Consider the following 20467-nt stretch of genomic DNA (forward strand, 5'->3'; position numbering starts at 1 on the left):
GTACCCGGATTTAAAATCACTCGTCGTAAGGAAGGGTTCGGATGGGGCTGGAGTTTACTTTCTCTGGTAAACTTCAGACCGCCATATGCTTGGGGATGCTGGGGGCTGCCGGAGGAGGGTGTGTGGCACGCTTATTTTCTGCATACATGGACGATGTGGATGGGTACATCCATTCATGGGGCATGATCAATGTCAAAGATTCCAGATATTCGACCTAAAACACCCCAGCAGCGAGCTATCTTTCCCAATCATCCACAAGCTCAACCCTTCCAGGGCAATGCTGTGAAGTCCCCAACTCCTAACCTAGGTATGCAATCCCACCAACTCATCATGAACACTCTCTAGCCCCTGGCTCGGCAAAGTCTCCCATTGATCCCTTCCTTCAACCCAATACAACTCCACCTTCCTCAGGTCCACTTTCCTCAAACATGTTGGACAGTTGTATTTCTTCTTTAGCCAGCTCGCGAGGCAATCATCTGTAGGTATGCCACAGTTAGAGCTTAACGAGGGCAGTGAGGTGACAACCACACATACAGTGAAATGGATGCCAGCACTCAGTCAGTATGACGGTATTCTTCATTCCATCAAGACAGATGGCACACTCGTCTCCCCTCACCCTGCAGTTGTCTGTGTCTGACGGCGGGTTGTATTGTTTGTTGGGGTGGATCTCGTTTAGGGTGAGCTCGACTTCTTGGGTAGAGTCGTCTTCTTGGGTACAGTCGTCTCCCTGGATAGAATCATCTTCTTTGTCGATTTGGTCGAAAATGTCTTCTTCAGGGCCGTTCCAATCAGAAGGGATTTCCCCCAGAGAGAGACCCTCAAGAGAGACCTCCTCGGGCTCCTCCTCGCGAGGAAGCGCCTCTTCTTGAAGGAGTGCGTCGACGCTGTTCTGAACTGCTAATCCGCTCATCCTTGACATGATCCGAGAGAGAATTACAGATGTTGGTTCAGCTCAAAAGCCGGGCTCGATGGCTCCGGGCCAAAACAGAGCAATGTCCGGTGATCACCAGGCCATGGCGGAGGGTGAGTGGGTTGTGGCTGGAGTGTAATCGGACAAAACAAACGGGAATGCGGTCCCCAACGTGTTGCCAGATCACTTGAACCTGGGGAGCGAGCCTCCACCGGGCTTAATAATAAAAAAAATACGATCCTTGAGCGCACTAATCACATACAAATACTCGCAAGTTCCTACCGCCCTCTAGCTTAACATCTTTTACCCCCATCCCACCCCATTCCGGCGCGCCATCTTTGGGGGGATCCGACCCGTTGTGATAAAAACGACGGCTGGCCATGGGGCTCCCAGTTGTCTTCCCGGTCCGCATAATACAACCTGTGCCTGAGGGGGTCCAAAGACTGGCGGCACAGCGGGCACTTGTGGGTAGATGTCTGGATTATCCAAGGGGCGAGACACCTACCTGTTACAAGGGCTAGGAGGAGGCTATGCCAGAGTATTCAGGGAGTGTGCATACGATGAAAGAGGTAGTGCCGGCAACTCAGAACCATGACTAAGATTCTCGCGCTTTTGGCGTCGTCGTCAAACATGTCATCTAGACAAATGGTGCAGGATTTTGTCCCTTGATTGATAGCTCAATCTGCTGCTTCTTTTCCGGGGGGGGGGCCGCGGGTTCTGCAAGTTGAGATATGGTGTCGATAAAGCGACGGATTGCGTCTGGGGGAGGGCGAGTGCTCTGGAGAAGGCGATCCCAGTTGGTGGCCATTTGGTGTCGATGCCCACCTTCAACATGAGACGGGATAGCATATCACCCAAAGGAAACCCACCCAACACTGAAAACAAAGCCGTTGTATAAGACTACTTTAGCCCTCCCACCCCCCCTCTAACTAAAGTAACCTGCTACCTTGCTGAGCAAACCCCCATGCTGCCTCAAGGCAAGTCTCTCTCTTCCCTTCTCTTTCCTCCCGAAACTCAAAGTGAAAACCGCCGCCCTGGGTATCGCACCATGAAAGAAACCGCAAAAACGCCAGCCGTGCTCCTTGATGATGAGAGAAAGGAAATGCATGCCACCCTTCCATCACCTTATTCCATGTCCGTTGGCCGAAAAAGTTGACGATAATGACACCGCAGAAGAAAAGAAGACGGCCAAGAAAGAAAAGGCGAGAAGTCGAGAGAAAAAAGCCCCTCAACCATCAATATGGTACGGCTCAGCAGGGTGATCCCCCCCAGGACCACCACGGCCAAACCTGCGATTAGTCCGAACAGGACCAACCCTCGACCCAGGAAGGACGTTGCCCCGAGAAGGCGTCATCGGAGCCTGAGCAGCCTCCCCATTCAAGCCCTGAACCGTCGTGGCAGCCTGTCGAAGACCCGACTGACCAACACTCTCAACCGCCCCATCCTCCCTCTTGATCATCACAGCATTGGTGCTGCTCTCGCTATTCTCCGGCACACTGCTTATGCGTCCCACGCTCGCAAGGTAATGCAGCCTCTGCATCTGGGCGGGCGTCTTCTCATAAAACTCGGAGCGCGGCTTGATGATCATTACCGGAACATTGTCACCTATGGCCCAGTTCCAGTCACCCAGCATGCGGATCAGAGTCCAGGAGATCCCAAAGTCCCCCTTCTCAAGGACGGTGCCCCATTCCTCTGGGAGGGGTGTGCCCCGGCGGTTGAGGCAAAAGATGTAGAAGAGGAGGTGGGCAACGAGGAAGCGTCGCATGGGGGATTCCTTGGGGGTGTTCTCAAAGACAAAGGCGACGTCCTGCATGCTGAGACAGACGTGATCGGCAGAGGCAGGGCCCAGGTAATCGTAGAGGACATCAACGCAGGCGTTGCGGAGGCCGACGCACTCGAATTTGTAGCCGAGAACGTAGACACCGAGGCTGGTGTCAAAGAGTTAGCAGGTGACCAAAGAGAGTATAAATCAGCAAAAACTCATACTAATCGCGGATAGTGGCACTCTCCCCTTCAGAATCTTCGTAAGGAGCCGGGAGCCGAAACGAGCCCGTGTTGCCAGAGAGAGCAAAAGCATTGCCATAGCCCCAACGCAGAAAGATGTTGAAGAGCTTGGGGTCGACATCAGGAAGTCTGATGGGTTCCTCATTCTGTGAAGCAGGAGTGTTGGCAGGACTGGAGGCTGGACTAAGACCTTGAGCCTGACCAAAACCATGAGGCTGCTGGACAGAGGCCTGAGTCTGGCCGAGATCCTGATAGCTGGCAGGCGAGGCGGGACCAGCAAGGCCCTCGCCAGAAGTGAGCGTCGCACGTGTACCGCCACTAAGCAAGCGGGTAAAGAAGGGTGAATTCTGCGTCAGCAATTTCTCGTGAACGTTCCGCGCCTGGAGATCAGGACCAAGGTAGATGGTCACAATCCGGCCGGCGAACCAACTGGGGTCGAAAAAGTTAGCCGCTGGGCGAGGCATGTTTCCGTTTGTGTATGTGATTGTGAGTGTCAATGAGGATATGAATGGAGATGAGAGCTGGCGGATTGTCGCCCCAGGCACTCCAAGCGTGAGTGTGAGGTGTGGTGAAAGAGAGAAGAAAGGGAAGAGAATTTGCAAGCTGCGCAAAGATTTATAGGCCCAGAGCTCGGCGACGAAAGTTGGCCCGGCTTTTCAGGGAAGGTGCAATCCTGCTAGTGATGATGTCGCCGTTGACAACATCCCATTGGGATGATGGAAGCAACTTACTGGTCCAGACGGGGCCGAGGCCTAATCTGGCACGAGCCTTTGAACGGTGTACCTGTATTAGACATGATTGTCCCTTTTGCTAGCGAAGGACGCCAAAGCGAAATACAATTCCGGGCCGTGTGGAAACGAGAGGTACCTATACAGGGAGTTGTTTCTGAGTCGATTGTAGAGGCTTGTGGGGTAGAAGAGAAAGATCGCCAACAACCCGCAGAGCAAGCCTATATACTACCTTTCCACTATCACTTGATCATGCCCCACATAATTGACTGCTTCAATCAGCTTGGATGGGAGCAACATGGCAAACTATTCACTATCGGCCCCACTAACTCATCTCGATGGAAGAGACAGGCGGGGACAGGAAACTGTTGAGATAACCTCTGATAATAGAGCTCAGATGGACTGGGTGTATCAGAAGTCAGAGTGTCAGTAAGACAGAGGACGCTGAGAGAGACTTGCTTGACTACGGCTTTGGGTATTGCTCGGATTGCCCTCGGACAGGTCAAGCTGGGACACACCTTGCCTGTAATCCATCGTTGTCCAGATATCTTACTTGGACGAGCTGGAACAAGATTTACCTCTGATCTTGCACTTTCTATCAATCCGGAGTAATGCCCTTATAAAGGCTAAGGCAAACTCACCTCGTATCACTTACCGTACATCAACCCCAGCTCTCAATACCTACTTCCAAGCTTACCAAGAGCACCCCAACAGAAAATCCTACCTCCCAAGAGGTATACCATGACATAGCAAGATAGCCAAAGACAGAGGCCCCGAGCCTTTACGTTGAGACAAGATCTCCACCCTTTCGCATCAGTATACACACCCCCAACCCGAGGTCAGCCAGCAGAGAGAACACCAAGATACTCCCCCGTCCAACTCGGACAAAAGTCAGATAAGTGAACCTACATACAGATCTTCAAAACCAGGATGACTTTCACTTCCCTGACCACATCTGACAATGAAGAAAAAAAGCTATTGCACTTGCAGCAAAATCACAAAAGACACACAAAGCAGCATGATCCTTATAGAGAGTCTCTAAGAATAAAGGTACCCATAGTGGTATCTTTGTGCCACAGCCATAGAAAACACCACCCCCTGAGCCCCTTTTCCCACCCACACATCAACCACATCCACAGCAACCACAACCCAACCACCAAAATGACCCAAACTTTCCCCGACCATCATCTCCAAAATTACTCCATTAAATATACCCAGCCAGCGGAGTCTCTTTACGCCGTAAAAAACCCGACCTTGAGGATCCTAACCCATCTCACATCAACCGTGACCGTTCGCGCCAAACCCACCGTTTCCATCAACCTTCAGTTTAGATCTGCAGTTCCTTCAATGCTCCTCATGTTCCTCTCCGACTCCATAAACTCATGATTCGCCCACCAGCAACTCAGCTGACCTCTTGGTCCCCGCTCGCCAGCATGCTGTCCCGACCACGTGGCGTATCATTCCACCTCTCCATCCGCAGCAACAACGAGGATACAGACTTCAGTAGGTTCTTACCCAACTTCGAAAGGGACATGATCACTGCCTATGCATTGAGAACTGGCGGTTAGATACACCTCTCAACAACCGATAGACACATCATATCAAGCAAAATTGGAACCAGTAATCAGAGCGAAGAAGCCATATACCCACGGCCAATGTTCAAGATTTCCCATAATCACAAGAAAAAGTTATTCATATCTTGGCAAACACAACGCCCCCTCTTCGTCCCAAACCCAAAAACTGGGGAACGAAAAAAAATACGCTGGACACCACCGATAGAAAGAGAGCCCACCAAAACCAACCCAGGCTAGGTAGACACTATCAAAACCAACACGCACACACCACAAACACACACACAACAGACAGCGGCCGCTTTCCCAAATACAAGACGCCTACACCCCAAAGCAAAAGATACGACAAAGATATCTTTCCATAGAGAGAAGGCCCCGCAAAGGGGAACCCAGAAAACAAAAAGTTATGTGCTTTCACCCCGCCCACCATTTGATTTCCGCGCGCCCAGTAGTGTACCCGTCCAGAGATGCAAAAAGGCCCTTTGACAAAATAAAAAAATCCCAAGTCAACACAAAATAAGAGGATATCAATGGGTGAACAATTCGCCCGCCGAATGCCACCCAAGCCCCCCCAACCCCAATGGTACAAGAGAGGAGGCCAAAAAATAGCCACAATAGACAACAATATGAAACAGAGACAAAAACACAACCAACTCCACCCTTCCCCAATTTCCTTCGCCCGAGAAATTTCTCAACCAACAAAACCGCAATGTCTTTGCCGACCAGACCTCCCCAAAAAAAGATATTTCGCCCATGTTGTAAAACCCGCACCACCCTAAGATCAGAACACCTAGGTTGCAAGAGAGAAAAAGCACCCCCAACCAGCCCCAAACAGACGGCCGAGGAGAGACCCCCGGGCCACTCTATATGTCGATATTCTTTTCTTTGTAATGAACTCGTAAAGACCCGTGAGACCGTAATGACGTTTTTTTTATCGTGAGACTGAAAAGTCGTCGCTTCCCGTAACGACGAGACGCAAAAGAGATGACGCCAGCCCGAAATGTTGTATGGTATCGAGAAAAAGAACCAGAAAGTGAAGACCGCTGTGAAACTCCGTCGTGAGACACCGATGCAAAAACAATGAAGCTGGCTTGTTGATGATGCAAAACCACCTGAAAAACGCCCATTCGTTGTAAACCGCAAAACAAAAACCGCAGCCCTCATCTTTCGAGGTCGGAAACACCGGCCCGAAAATAATATACGTTTTGTGGTATTAGAAACAACAAACGAAGAGGTATCGATTATTCTTTCATCGCGCCATCCCAAAAGTCAAAAGTTTTTTCCGCTTCGAAACAAGTCGCACAAGAGTCGATTAAGGATGTTGTTTTGTACAGGTGATAAGGGTATCGTGAGGGGGTTGTGCAAGGAAGTCGAGTATCCATGGTGAAGTTGTCGCCCCTGCCTGCCAGAGGGAAGGTGGTAATAAAAAAAAAAGAAGAATCGATGCCTGCTACTTTGCTTTTCTTTTCGGTGCCCGCCAAGATGAACAGCTGCTCGGAACGAATGTGCGCATGCAAGTAATTTTACAATGTTCGTAGTTTGCACCGACGACGACGGCGTTTCAGTCGGGGCTCTCAATCTCGTCTAGCGTCACAGCGGAAGCGAGACGACAGCCCCAACTTACCACCGCCGGCCGATGTTTTGCGGCTGCATCCGGGCGGGAGAGACCGAAGGAGGTGGGCTCGACATGGTGATGCCGGTAGCAGGGTTGACGATGGGGATGGCGTTGCGGGCGCGGGTAGCGGCAGGCTGGTGGATCTTGAGGTTGCTAGAGTGGCTTTGATATGGAGGAGCATACACTGGCGAGCCGGTCTGGACAGGGTAGTGGGCGACCTGGATGGGCTGCTGAGTGGGAGACCCTTGGGGTGAGTTGCTTGCCAGCGAAGAACGCTCCGAAGACGAGCTGTTTATCGACACGAGCTTTGGGGCCATCAATGTCAGTTCTTGAACGTGGCAGCGGTGCAAAAGAGGTCCGTGTCCACCAATGGCGCCGGGCCAGAGGGAGGGGGAGTGCTCACATCAGTCTCGGTCAACAGGCCTGGGCAGAACTCCATGTCGTCTTCCAGATCAAAGGACCGGCAGGCCTCGAATCTTGACCGAAAGCTAGACAGGTTTACCGACTCGGTCAACTCCTTCATGCTGCGCACACCGCGAAACTGCTTCTGGGGATGCTGCGAGACCGATAACCTGGGGGCTCTCCGGTTGCGGCCGCCATGGTGGGTGTGCGAGACGGCAGGGGCTGTGGCAGGTGTTGGATGCTGCTGGTGCAATTGATAGTAGGAAGACATTATGAATGGTGTTGACACTCTCAAGCCAAAAAAGCGTCGTCGTCGTGAAGGGGTCGAATGGTGAGTCTGGAGGTGGTGGTTGCGGTGGTGGTTGTGGGTGTGGCGAGGGTTTTGTGCGGAAGCCGAGCTGCAATTTTGAAACAATAACAATGAAACCGGGCTAACCGAGGGCGACAAGTGAGGTGGACGGCGCTGTGGATTTGATTGCCAAAATGAACCGAATTAGATGGGAATAATCGTTGTGGTCGTGTGAGTTGTGTCGTGGTGGTGATTCTTGTTGAAACGCCTTTTTTTGGTTTTGGGGGGAGGATAGGTTTTGGTGGTGGTTTTGGTGGGACGAGGAGATGGGTAGGTTGAGAGGTAAAGTAGGAGAGAGGCGAGGGAGGAGAGGGACAGAGCAATCGGAACGGGCAAATGGGTTGGTCAGAGGGAAATGGTGGGTGGATGGGGGGCACTGGGGTGGCCTACAGGGGTCTCCTGCACGCGAGAGGCAGGACCCCGGGCCACACCCACACCAAGACGAGCACCAGACACACTCTGAGCGAATGCACTGGCCACTTTTCTTGCAGCCCGGGTGGCAAAGGTATCCACTTTCTTTCTGTTGATTGGTTACCAAGTCCACGCTAACCCTAATTCAGCTTAGGGTCTGTTGTCGTGTAATTTTGGGCTGGGCGTTGCCTTGTGCGTCCTCCGCCAGCCAATGCCGAAAACGGTCTGACGGTGCTGGCCGTCGCTGGTTGGAGTGTGGCGCTGCCCCTCCTGCCAGCCGGCAAACCCTCGACAAGCCCGATTCTCCACTCCGTCTCCTGCCCACAATCGTCACCCGACGTGGCCCGACACCACCGCTTCTTCTTCTTTTGATACCGCCATACACTGGTGATTCTGGTGGCATTCAATGTATCTTTTTCTACCATGTCCTCCATCCCCTCTCCTTTGTCGATCCACGTCCCTTTTTGAGTTCCCGGACTCCCGTCATTCTTGTTCCTCGTTACCTTTGGACAGACGCCTCGAAACATCCCGTCGCTTATCGCCGCCTTGCCTTGCCTTGCCTTGTCACCATGATGCGCATCTCGATGCGAACTACTCCGTATTTTCTCCCAGTTGCGGAGAGAGAGGGAGGGTTCATCGGTGTTTACACTGAAACTGGCGCCCGCGGCCCAATCGGTGGTGGCCTGGACCTTCATACCACCCGTTATTGCGTTGCTGCAAGCGGCTCGAGATGCATAATTAAGTGCAGCTGAGTGGCCATTGGCAGCGCTCTCCGGCCCAGCCTTGTGGCGAGGGCGCTCCATCTCCATGCTTTGACTGGCTGGTGGTCACGGTAAAACACCGCGAGACCTTTCCCGTGCAGCTTTCTGAAGTTGCATTCGACAGACGCAAGACACCGAACGTGGCTGGTGTGTTCTTCTTCTGTCTTCTCACTCTTCTCTAACACCCCGCAGATCCCGGCCATTTATGATTGCGGCGGGCGGATTTGCTTCCCCTCACCGGCACCCAGACCACCATCTCGCCGGCGATCCAAGGGCGCAACAAACCGCATTGCTTGCCACTGATTGGCGCTGGTGACGCTGATGATGCTAGCTGCCGGAAAGGCTTCTACGCCCAGTATTCTGCATCCATCTGCATAGTGCCACATAGGACGGCCTGCGAACACGAGCGGGAGCTGCTGCGTGAGTGGCAGCCAAAAGCAGGACCCAGCACTCGGCTGCTGACTCCGCATGCAAGGAGCAACAAGCTGCCCACGCTGCCCATTCACTTGACGCCGGCCCGGGAGAGCCATTGGTTTGCTTCAGCAGCCGCCTTGTGCGCCTGCAAATGCAGCATCCTGAAGGAAAAAAAGGGCGATTTATCTCCGCTGATGGATTTCAGCCGGATCGCCCTCTGCGTGCCACGACATAACCATATCAGACCAACTGACCGCCTGGTTCCATTTTCTGGTTTGGAACCGAACTGCTGTCACCCTCGAGAAGACGAAAGAACCCCCCACCTTGCCGTTCCGCTGGTGGGGTGACGAAAGGGGCACAACTCCTCTCTTGATGCCGTTGATTCTCTCGCTGGCTCGCTGGGTGGCACCCAAAGTCACCCCATCAGCGTCATACTGGTCCATCACCAACCAGCATTCTTCCGCTTTTATCCATTATCTGACAACAGTCTCTCAAAAGAGCACTCGTGGCTCTGCTCTGCTGAAGCTTTACCGACAACCGACGACAAATAGTGTTTCAAAGTCCGGGTGGCCTGACTGCCTGAAGCGGGGCTTGCCAGAGCATGAAAGCAAGCTACCGTATCTACTTAGAAAAGTGAGAAAAAGCTAGCCCAGGGACCCCAGGGGCACCCACTTTTCCGGCCAATTTCCTCGCAACTAACCACTCCACTTTTTTCTTAGCCAAAGCCACAATTCTACTACATTTCACTAAAGTAAGCCTTTTTATAAAGCGCTCTAGTAATTACCTAGGCGCTTTTGTAAAAATATTAAAATAACTATAATATTTAAACAAATATATATATTAACTTCGCGTCTTTAATCTTATAGGTAATTAATCTTTATAATTTCTCTACTATAGATTTATTGAAAAAAATCTAAAGGTAAAATAAATAAGCTAGTGATAACTGTCACGGCGCTGGCACGTGACCTGTGGGTCCGTAGGATCCTGGGCGCGTGGGCCATGTGGGGCTCTGAGAGCGACCGGGTGGTCAAAGCTTTCCTTCGTCAAAAGGTCTGCTTCGAAGCCCTGGTTTGATTTTGCTTCTTTTCTTCTTTACCTGCAATTCAATCAATTTGGTGTGATAATTATTTGCCTTTGTCTCAGACTTTCTAGCCAATCCGTGATAATAACAGCTTTTCTATGTAGATTAAATTATCATATAATTAATACCTACAAATATATAAAATCTATAGTAGATTTATTAAAAAACTAAAATTATAGTAAAAGTATAATAGTAAATATACAATAAAAAGTTATAAATTTAAATATAAATTAAAGGTTATTAACTATTTAATATTTCATTAGGGGTTTTTTTTGGTTTTGATAATAACAATACTCTTTAATTTTTTATTTTTGTTAAAATTCGCCACAGGAAGGCAAAAATACTGAGATAAAGCATACAGCTTATTGTATCAATTTGATTAAATTGCAAATTAAGAAAGAGAAAAAGGTAAAAATTAGACCGAAGCTACAAAGCTAGCCTTTTGTGAGGGCAAAGCTTGAGCCACATCCAGTTGCTCTCAGAGCTCCATATGGCACACGCGCTAAGATCCCGCAGGACCACCAGTCACGCGCCAGTGCCGTGACAAAATTGGTCTACGTAAAGCCTATATTACAGTAAGTTATTACTGTAATACTACGTGGCGGCAGCCCTAGCAAAAGCGTTGCAAACAGCAAAAGATATCTCATAAAGCACTTATTTGGCACCTACTCAGTGCCTATCTAGCACTCACCTAGCACTTACCTAGCATTTACTCGGCACTCACTACGTGCTTTTCCAGCAGCCACTTAGTATCTACTTAAAAACTATATTAATTTAATTTAGGGTAAAGATAGATATATTACTCCAGTTATATATAATTCGGGTAGTGATTTTAGTTAATTTACTAGTTAAAAGCTTATTAAAAATCCTATTACTTAAGGGATTCCTAAGCCTGGGCAATTACAAAGCGCTTTAGCAAGTAAAGCTTATTTTGGTTAAATGTGGCCAAAGGGCGCTTTGGGCCAAGGAAAAAGGATGTAAAGCAATTGGCCGGAAAAGTAGAAAAGTGTGTGCCTCTGGGGGTTCTCCGGGCTAGCTTTTTCTCACTTTTTCTGAGTAGATACTGTATTTTAGTGCTTCGTCGTCGACTTGCAGTTTTAACTGGCTGATTGGGAGTTCGCCCCAGTGTGGGGACAAACTGTTGAGGTGGTGCCTGTTTCTGGGCGTTGGCAGTTACCGGTTTGTCCGTGGGCCCAAGGAAGGGAGAGGAGGGGTATCGAGGGGTCTCCCTCCCTGCTGCTCCCGGATGTCTGAGACATGCAGTTCTTGGGGCGAGAGCTGTCAGGCTCTCATCAATGCGCTCCTCATCTGGCGAAACAGTGGGACAGAGAAAGTGAGAATTCACACATCCACCAGTGACACCACACAAGTTGCTGGTCAGTGGTGCGCCGCTGGAGTGTGGCTCTCGCCGGCCGCCCTCCTGGATGCGGAGTGGGGCCATCGGGAACAGACAGAGGTCACAGGGAACATGCATTGTCCAATTGACGGGACGCGCCCAGGGCCGGGCTGTGTGTGCCTGCGCCTGTTCGAGAGCTTCCCCATTGCGCTTTTTTGCTCGGCAGAGGACGTTTGTGTTCAAGACGAGTCATGGCATTGGGTGAATGCTCTGGACTCCTGGAAGCCCCGGTCGTGCCATCCATGGTTCGCGCACGGTGAGATCCTGCCGACTGATTGGCATCTTGTTAACAGAGCACAGGCCCCATGCCCTCTTTTGATCTTGGAGATCCAATCACGGGGACTTTTGTTCGACAGCTAACAGTGAACAATTACAGCTGGGGAGGGAGGGGAGAACCCTGCCACACCGCTACTCCAAGATGTGAACTGTCACCAGTTTATTCATCAGTGTGAACTGCTGGAGGTCGCCTGTTGTGTCTGCCCACGCCACGCCGCGCCGCCTCCACAGTTCTGTCTGCCCCGGATACGCTGCAACACTACCATGCTGGATTCAAGGAAATCCACCGCCGAGCTGCGGCACGGTTATAATTGCTTTGAGCTGGCTTCTGTAGAGTTGTGTGTGTATGCATCTGCTGACCTGAGATGTGATTGATATTGCAGACGGAAGCATACAAGCTGCTGACATGATATGCATAATATTCGGACAGCTCTTGACTGTTGCTCACCGCATGGTTCGCATGGGAGAACGATAAAGGGATGGTCGGCACTGAACTATCGTTAGAACCTCCAGGGTCATTTATGGAATTCCGAGATGGAATCCCCGTGGACGTTTCCAGTGGTGGAGCAACTGGCTTCTGTTAACACTTTCAGCAAACCTTGCGGGAACCACTAACACTTGTGGTTTCAAATATCAAAACACCAGACAGTAGCCAAAACGTTGACCTCGACGATACCCTCCCATTCGGGAACAATTACCAAACAACACCTGCCTGACCCCCAAATAGTCTGCATACTAGTTCATGCACCTACTCTCCCTCTCTACCACTCTCACCGTCAAAGAGTTGTTTCTGAGTGTAGTTTAGGGTTGGGCATCAAGGGTTTCACCACTTTTTTGCTCTTACATATTAATACATCATATGCATTGTGCATACTGCAGTAGTCGCAGTAGGTTTTTTTCCCACCGAACCGAGCCCCCCGCCGGTGTTATGTCTCTGCTGGTTTTGGGGCATTCCGACATGTGAGACACAACACTCTGTTTTCGGGTTGGAAGCGAGAAAATTGGCAGTAGTTTAGGTACGAAACGATAAACTTGCCGAGATGGACAGAGTAATTAGTATTGGATATTACCGTAGCGTTTCTTCAAGTAAATAGTTCTGCAGGGAATTTGTTACGGAATTGCGGTTGTGAACTGGATATGTGCGAGGTGTACATTGATAATTTAACCCGCATCTTTGCAATTCAAGATGCTCATCTCAAATTTGATGAACAAATTCGATGGTCTTCTGTGGCCAGGATGTCAAATATTGATCATGAGTCACGGGGTCACGGTGCACCACAAGGTGCGACACAGGCGGAGATGTCTCATCATGTCAACAAACCCCCTTCTACTACGCCTCTTGAAGATCAGATTGGGGTTGGTGGGCGGGCGGGCGGCGGCGTATGGCAGTTTGGTTGTTGTCTGTGCGGTCTCGGCCCCGCAGAGGACCCGGGTGACCCGGGTCCAGGCCGGGTTTGGAGTTGCGGCGTTGACGGGGGAAGAAAAGTTTGGATGATCCACTTTGGAAGACCGGACCGGTGGAGGAAGATCGGGGACTTGGGAGAAAGCTTGAATGGTGTGGTGTACGCAAGGGGTGAAGAGATTTGAAAATCTCCCATGTTGGTCATTGTATCGGGTCTAGCTGGGGTTGTTGACGAGGGTGGTAAAGGTTTGATCAATCTTGAGGCCCCATGTATAGCTCTACCTACCTATGATATCTGGTAACTAGGTACCTTCAACAAGTCCAGCACTTGTCGATGCTGAATGATGGTTTAACCACTCTATAAGTGTGGGCAATAGAATTCTCCTACCACCGGTTGTTGTGAGCTGGAACTCCAATAGGGAGCTGAACAGCTAGACCTGATGAACCCAGGTAATAAACATGTCTTACGGCGAGTAGATGTTGTATAGGTGTGGCACGAGGTATATTATGTGAATATGATATCAAGTCTATGCTGCTTGATGTTTTGCACCATTGACTAGATACATTACATACACCTGGATAGTGACGACCAATAGACCTACTAAACAGAACAAACATCCTGACCATACTTGACCCTATTGTTAGGTATCATTATTCTTGAGATATCATAGTCTACACTTTGTAAAACTTCACCGTTATGTGTCATCCCCGGCATGAAGATCACACCATCGCAAGTCGTGACAGTCGTAAGTTGAGAGTGAGCGGATACCATAACGCAGCAAACAACCACATCAACACAATCAAGCAACAACAAAGTGAAGATCTCCCGAGAGCATCAAACTAACCGACGACGACATGACTCCTTCGACTCATGAATACGAAGAGAGTATAAACGTGTAATTGGCATGGCCTCCGCCAAATGACGATATCCTCATCCACCCCCATCCACCGGCATGTGACGACGACAATGTAAACAACATACCTACCTCCACCCCTTCCCCAAATCTTAATGACGCCCAAAAGTGGATTTCCCCCCTTTCCCTGAACAAAGAACCGCCTCAACTCGGCTGTCGTTCGGTCTGTTTTCGCGCAATTGACCTGCCTGGCCTACCAAAAAACCAGGGACACTGTCCAGTGATAAGCTACGTGTGGTGACGTCATACCCTCCCCCGGGGCTTCATAACCAACCCCATTGCCGCTCCCATCCAATTGACAACCACTCAATTGCAAGCAAGCAAAGCAACAGCAGGAAATAATCCCTCTCCTTTTTTCCAATAAAGAGCTCTTTTCAACGTTCTCTCCTTTCCGCGTTTATACAACCACCACAAGCAACAACCTCAGTTCCACCACCTCTACGACAACCACAAACCCATCCACCAAAATGCTCTCCCTCCGCCGCATCACCACCTCCCCCACCATCACCTCCCTCCCCCGCCGCGCCCTTTCCACCACCCCCCTCCGATCCCTCAAGGAGTCTAACAGCGGTACGTTTTTTAATCCTCCCCCATTCCCACCCCCTACTCCCCACTGACTCGCCCGTGCTCGCCAGCCGACCCCTCCCCCCAAAACTTCGACCACCACAAACAAGACTCCCTCTCCAAGCAAAAATCCGGCAAAGGCCACTGGAAGCCCGAGCTCGCCTCCAACAGCGAAGAAGCCGTAAAGGCCGACCGCAGCTCCGGCTCCTCCTCCATCAAGGACCTCCAGGAAAAGACCAAAAAGGCGGCCGAGGAGAACGCCAAAGCCGGTACCAGTATGGATGATGGCCTTTCGAAACATATTCAGTGAACACACAAGAGGCTGAGACAAATTGTTGCGTTTTGCTTTTAGACTAACATATTGATTTTTTCGTCCTTCGCACCAAACCCACAACGCGTGCGCAGCATGGCTTTTGCAGAAAGAAAAAAGGGTGGTGAAAACAGGGGAGAAGAAGAACAAGTTGGGGGAGGGATGTGGGGAAGAAAGATTGTACATAATGCATAGGGGGTTGGCTTGGAATCGCGGCAAAGCATGAATGAATGGGAAAGAAGAAGATGGAGGAAGAGAGAGAGCCGTCAATAGAATGATTGACAACTGAGAAGCATCTTTGTCACACATGGTCATTGTGAACACTGTTGAAATATGTACTCATCGAATTAAACTATCAACACACATGGTTTTTTGCATCCCTAAGTAAAATCCGCAATCTTCCATCAACTCTTCCTTTCGCTCACAAGTCCCAGAAACCACTTAACCATATCCTTGATAATTTCAACTCCCATAATGGCACACACCCATCGCAATCTCAAGATATCCATGACAAATAACTCGCTCACACTGACTCTCAGTTAAGAGTTTGTGTCTTGCAAGTTCAACGCAAAAAAGAAAAAAAAAACACAAAATACGGGTATCTCACAACTCCATCCATCACCTTTTCACCTCCCACCCCCACCCCTCCATTTGTAATGGCCCCGTCCCCTCGGTCTTCCCCTCCCACGACCTCTCCCCCGTCCAGCAGTGGCACCGCCCCGTCCAGCAGATCCGGCTGTCCCTGCTCCCCTCCCAGCCAAACCAACCATCCCCCCTCGTCTCCCACCCCTCGTCGCCGTGCTAACAACCTGCTTCACGGCAGGAATATCCTCATCATCTGAATCCGAGTCATCACTGTCGCTCGGGTCAAGCGGATCCCTTCCCCTGCCTGGCTGCTCCTCCGACTCTGATTCCGATTCACTCTCCGACGCTGACCGAGATTCAGACTGTGATTCATTTCCATCGTCGTGGTCGTGATCGTCAAACTCGGAGCCCTCTTCATCCGAGGAAACGAGCCTGACGATCGTCGGACCTGTTGGCTTCGGTGGTGGGGGCGGCGGCGAAGGGGAGTGGTACGGTGACGGTGAGGGTTCGTGTGGGTGGGAGTGCGCCGGTGTAGGAGACGCTTCTCTAGCGGGAGATGGCGAAGGCGAAGGCGAAACATCATGGGCAGGTGTAGGTTCTCTCTTCGGCTCTGGTGTCTGCGTCTTCAAAATAACTGTCGGTTCCCTAGGCACATCCCGAACTGGAGACGGGCTAGGCATAAACGTATCCATAGGCTCCATGTAATCCTGCATCGAGGGGCTAGGGCTGGCTCGAGGACTCGAAGCCTCGGACACGGCCTCTTCAGCCGCGTTCGGATCAAAGTCTGCGTCCGCCATATCGATATCAGAATCTTGAGCTGGTGTTGCCTTGGATCTGCCCCTTGTGGCTCTCGTTGGCCTCTCGGGTTCCTTGTCCGCTGTGGTCGTTGTAGGGGTGTCGACATCACGGGAGACAGACCGGGAAGCAGCTTGCCCAGCCGGTGTGCTATCCTGCGCAGCCTTCGACTTCCTTGACGCGATCTTGAACTTCTTGCCCTTAGCCTTCATTCGATCCGCCATGGACATGAACGGTGATCCTGCAGCAGGACCCGAAGCACCAGCTGAAGGGCCTCGCTGCGCATTCTTTGGCGGTCTGCCCCTTCTCTTGGGCGCATTCACAGGCGTGAAACCTCCCCGAGACTGAGGTCGTGACTCGATGGGTTCTCCGTCTTCATCAAACCCATCCAAAGCCCCAGCAAGTTGCGCATCCACGTCACTATCACTATCATCGCTGACCTGAACAGGCAATGTCCGATCACGTGGCGGTTTCCTGGTGGGCTTCGGGTGCCCAGAAGGCGTCTGCTCAGCCGACCCTCCTGCTGGCATAGACTTGCGAGGACCCGGAGGCCGACCACGTCTCTTACCAGTTCCAGTTACAGCGGCATATCCAGAGCCAGGTGGAGCAGGAGATCTAGTAGCGGACTTACTAGCACCGGCGGCACCGCCCGCAATCGCCAAAATCGCCGCGGACGCAAGATCAAGAGGATCCTTGGTCGCATCGGCAGGGTTATAGTCCTTGAGAGGTTGAGGCCTCTGCGAACGCGGAATGAGAATCTCGTTGAACTCCTCCTCGCCATTCTCATCCACCAAGTATGATATCTTGGGTCGCGCGTGGCGAAGAGCAGGCCGATTCGACGAGTCGGCACGAGGCTCTTCTCCCTCCTGGGCTGGGCCATCTGGAACATCGGCATTCGGTGGAGCTTGAACAGCAGGAGCTTCCCCTTCGGTAGGAGTGCCGTCAGCCGGGGCGCCAACCATGGTGACATCACCAAACAGAGCCGGGTCCATGTTGTTAAGTGCATCCGCTTGACCATCACGGGTATTAGTTGTCTTGGCCTTCTTCTTGCTGTGTGACCTAGGTCCTCTAAAATCCGGGTCATCGTCCTCCTCCAAACGAGCACGACGCTTGGCCACGCGAAGCTGCTTCTTGAGATATTCGGCCGGCTCGGGCTCGTCGTCGAGCGCCATCAAGCTCTCGACTGAAGGTTGCTGATAGGGGTCGAACAGAATCCTGTCCTCGCTGTCGTCCTGCTCGTAGTAGCCCATGCCCAAGCCGCGTTCGCGTCCAAGTCCTGAAGGATCAGGGTAGGCAGACTGGTCCTCAACAATAGACATGTCGGCGACCTCGGCAGGTCCGGTATGTCCATTTTGATGTGGCGGATGTTCCCCTGAAACACCAAGTACCGCAGGCTGTTCGCCATAACCACCGTTGACCAAAGCCTGCTGTAATGCCGCCTCTTCCAGGCTGTCAGCCAAAGCTCCATCAGGTAACTGTAGCACATCGTTCTCGAGCTGGGACGACTTTGCTTTTTCAGCATCGGCGGCCTCTCTGAGTCTCTGCATCCTTTTGCTCGACAGAGCTCGCGTCTCATCGCCAGCGTTCTTCAACCACGACAGGTTGTGTATCTTGAAGTCGATAAGAAGCTCGACACTACGATCGTCAGCGATGGGCCGAGTGTCGTGTCCTAAGAGTGTCTTCTTAGGAATATAGGGAACACCGTTCTTGGCCTTGCGGCAGGCACCGCAGTTGCATATGCCGAGACACTTTGGGCACTGCCATCTCTCATTCTGCATTACTTCCTGTGGCATCTGGTCAAAGGCTCGGTAGAGGACACCATAGCAATATGCGTCATTGCAGCCCTGGTTGGAGCAGAAGGCCAACTTGTAGGTGTAGTCCTTGTGTTGGCACACATGGCAGCGATAGACGTCGCCCTTCTTCGCTTTCCTCCCGCCCCTTCTCTTTTTCTTTGGCCGACCATTTTCGTCTACTTCAACCTCCGAGTCCTCAGCAGGTTCCTTTGGCTTGTCAACCTTGCTGATATCTTTCCATGGGCGTCTCCGGAGTTGTTCTTGACAAAGCTGAGCAACCGTCTTCTTGCCGTATCGCTTGCGTGCAAGCTCGAGCGGCAACGGGGATGTGTTGATATCGACATATCCGTCATGTTTAATAATGAGCGCGCGCCAGTCCTCGTATTTCTCAACCAAATCCTGCCAGTGCCACTGCTCACACCAAGTGAGGTTGGAAATACATAGGCATGACCGGCCCATGACGTAGCACTCCATGCAGATATCATAAGTATCCTCGTCACCACCAACAAGCTGGCGAACACAGTGCTTGCAGGTCAGGAACCGGTTGAAGATGTTGGCGCGGCAGTAGGAGCAGGTGACGCAGGAGTCAAATTCGATATACTCGACTTCCTTTTCTTTCGTCCCGAATATCTCGTCTACCAGGACTCGGGTGAAGAGCTCAAAGAGAGCCTTGAAGTCACCAGTCAACTGCTTCGTGCGAGACGAGTTCTTGATCAAGTCTTGCCCGAACCCAAGCAACCCAGTCTCAGACGTCCTTTCCATGTCCGTCAATAGTTTCGAGTATTTTTCGAGAGTGTAGTAGATAATGGCCTTGTTCTTGTACTGCTCATCGCGGCAGACAAGACGGGCTTTCGGTAGCGCTTCCTCCAGGGCCATCCTGAGCGTCTCCACGGTCGTCCTGTTCCAGGCAACTTTGATGGTCCGGGTCCCACGATTCCATACTTGATGGGGCGCTAAGGGGGGCACGAGAACGAAGTCTCCAGCTTTCTGCTCCACGATATAAACCGGAAAGGTGGCCTTCTTCCAAGCGTTGATTTGCGCAAAGTGCTTCTCGATTTCAATGTCATGACCAAGCATCGACAGGAAGTATTCCCTGACAACTTCGCGGTCTTTTGATTCCGTCATGAACCAAATGGAGCTTCCGGGCTTCTCGCCATTTTCATCGCCTGAAGCATCCACCATGATATTCTGACCCAAACTGGCGCACATTTCTCGATGCGCCGGGGTGTAGGTACCCTCATGACCAATGTAACACATCAGATTCTGGGCGCGCATCGGCTCGGGCAAGCTGCTCATCAAATCTCCTGCCGGCGCAATGGACTTGGTGCCTTCGTTGAACATGTCAAAGTCGTCGTCACTTTGCCCCATAGGACTCCGTTCGTCGACGTTCTCGTTCATGTAAAAGAGGCTGGGTGGAATGACCTTCTTTTGAAGGTACTCGTGCCATTCTGGTGGGCAGTCGATGTCTTTTAGGTAGAGTCGCTGTCGTCGTTCGTCGCGAAAGTTCTCGGGCGTCCACTGATTTGTCAACTGTTTCATGGAGCGCAGGTAGTGACCAGTGGTCATGGGAATGTCGCATTGACCGACAATATCGCGAACGTTTTCCTCTGTCATTCAAGAATATTAGTACATGATAAGAGGTAAAGCGCAAGTCAACCTACGTTTCTTATTGTACATCTCCTCCAACCACTTGGGACCAAAAAGGTCCTTGGGAAGTCGCCTGTTCCATTTCTCAATAACCAGTGGCTTCCCACCAAGTACCACATGAAGAACAACAAGCTTCTCAAACTCTTGAGGACCGATATTTTGAATCTGAGCAGCCGTGATACGAGCTACCCATTGAAAGTTTGGTGTTCTGTCAACGAGCGTGGGCAAATCGAGATCCGGCGGGATAGGGTCGAACTTTGCCTGGGGATGCTGAGCTGTCGGCATCGTGACGGCGGGTGAAGCGACCTAGGCAGCGGTTGCTGGCAGTCGCATTGTATTGTCGTGTTCTTGATGAGATGTATCGATGGAGAGAGGGCCATTTACATGTCGCTCGAATATGCTGCCGCAGCGTAGATGGCAAAGTTAACCACATGCGCAGTCGCCGTCGCGTCGAACGCGATTCTTTGTGATTTCGCCGCGCCGGCTGAATTGAGAATGGAGGGGACTAGGATTCGTAATTGACAAGCAAAAGGCTGAGG

At 51.3% G+C, this 20467-nt stretch overlaps 5 protein-coding genes across 5 annotated transcripts; 1 reads left to right on the forward strand and 4 right to left on the reverse strand.

Annotated features, from left to right (window-relative positions):
• Positions 1–493: 493 nt before the first annotated feature.
• PODANS_3_5305 (uncharacterized protein) lies at positions 494–919 on the reverse strand (the record flags this gene model as incomplete). Its single annotated transcript, XM_001909289.1, has 1 exon — positions 494–919. One exon carries the CDS (start codon positions 917–919, stop codon positions 494–496), a length of 426 nt encoding a protein of 141 aa, XP_001909324.1.
• Positions 920–2138: 1219 nt separating this feature from the next.
• PODANS_3_5310 (uncharacterized protein) lies at positions 2139–3378 on the reverse strand (the record flags this gene model as incomplete). Its single annotated transcript, XM_001909290.1, has 2 exons — positions 2139–2838; positions 2897–3378. 2 exons carry the CDS (start codon positions 3376–3378, stop codon positions 2139–2141), a joined length of 1182 nt encoding a protein of 393 aa, XP_001909325.1.
• Positions 3379–6833: 3455 nt separating this feature from the next.
• Positions 6834–7723, reverse strand: PODANS_3_5320 (uncharacterized protein; the record flags this gene model as incomplete). The annotated part of the gene is made up of 2 exons (XM_001909291.1): positions 6834–7133; positions 7232–7723. Coding segments are annotated over 2 exons (792 nt in total), but the record flags the coding sequence as incomplete, so codon positions are not given.
• Positions 7724–14701: 6978 nt separating this feature from the next.
• On the forward strand, positions 14702–15108 carry PODANS_3_5330 (uncharacterized protein; the record flags this gene model as incomplete). Its single annotated transcript, XM_001909292.1, has 2 exons — positions 14702–14804; positions 14870–15108. 2 exons carry the CDS (start codon positions 14702–14704, stop codon positions 15106–15108), a joined length of 342 nt encoding a protein of 113 aa, XP_001909327.1.
• A 626-nt stretch (positions 15109–15734) lies between these two features.
• On the reverse strand, positions 15735–20213 carry PODANS_3_5340 (uncharacterized protein; the record flags this gene model as incomplete). The annotated part of the gene is made up of 2 exons (XM_001909293.1): positions 15735–19888; positions 19943–20213. 2 exons carry the CDS (start codon positions 20211–20213, stop codon positions 15735–15737), a joined length of 4425 nt encoding a protein of 1474 aa, XP_001909328.1.
• Between the last annotated feature and the right edge of the window lie 254 nt (positions 20214–20467).

This window comes from Podospora anserina, chromosome 3 (genome assembly GCF_000226545.1).
Source record: "Podospora anserina S mat+ genomic DNA chromosome 3, supercontig 2".
NCBI lineage: Eukaryota > Fungi > Ascomycota > Sordariomycetes > Sordariales > Podosporaceae > Podospora > Podospora anserina.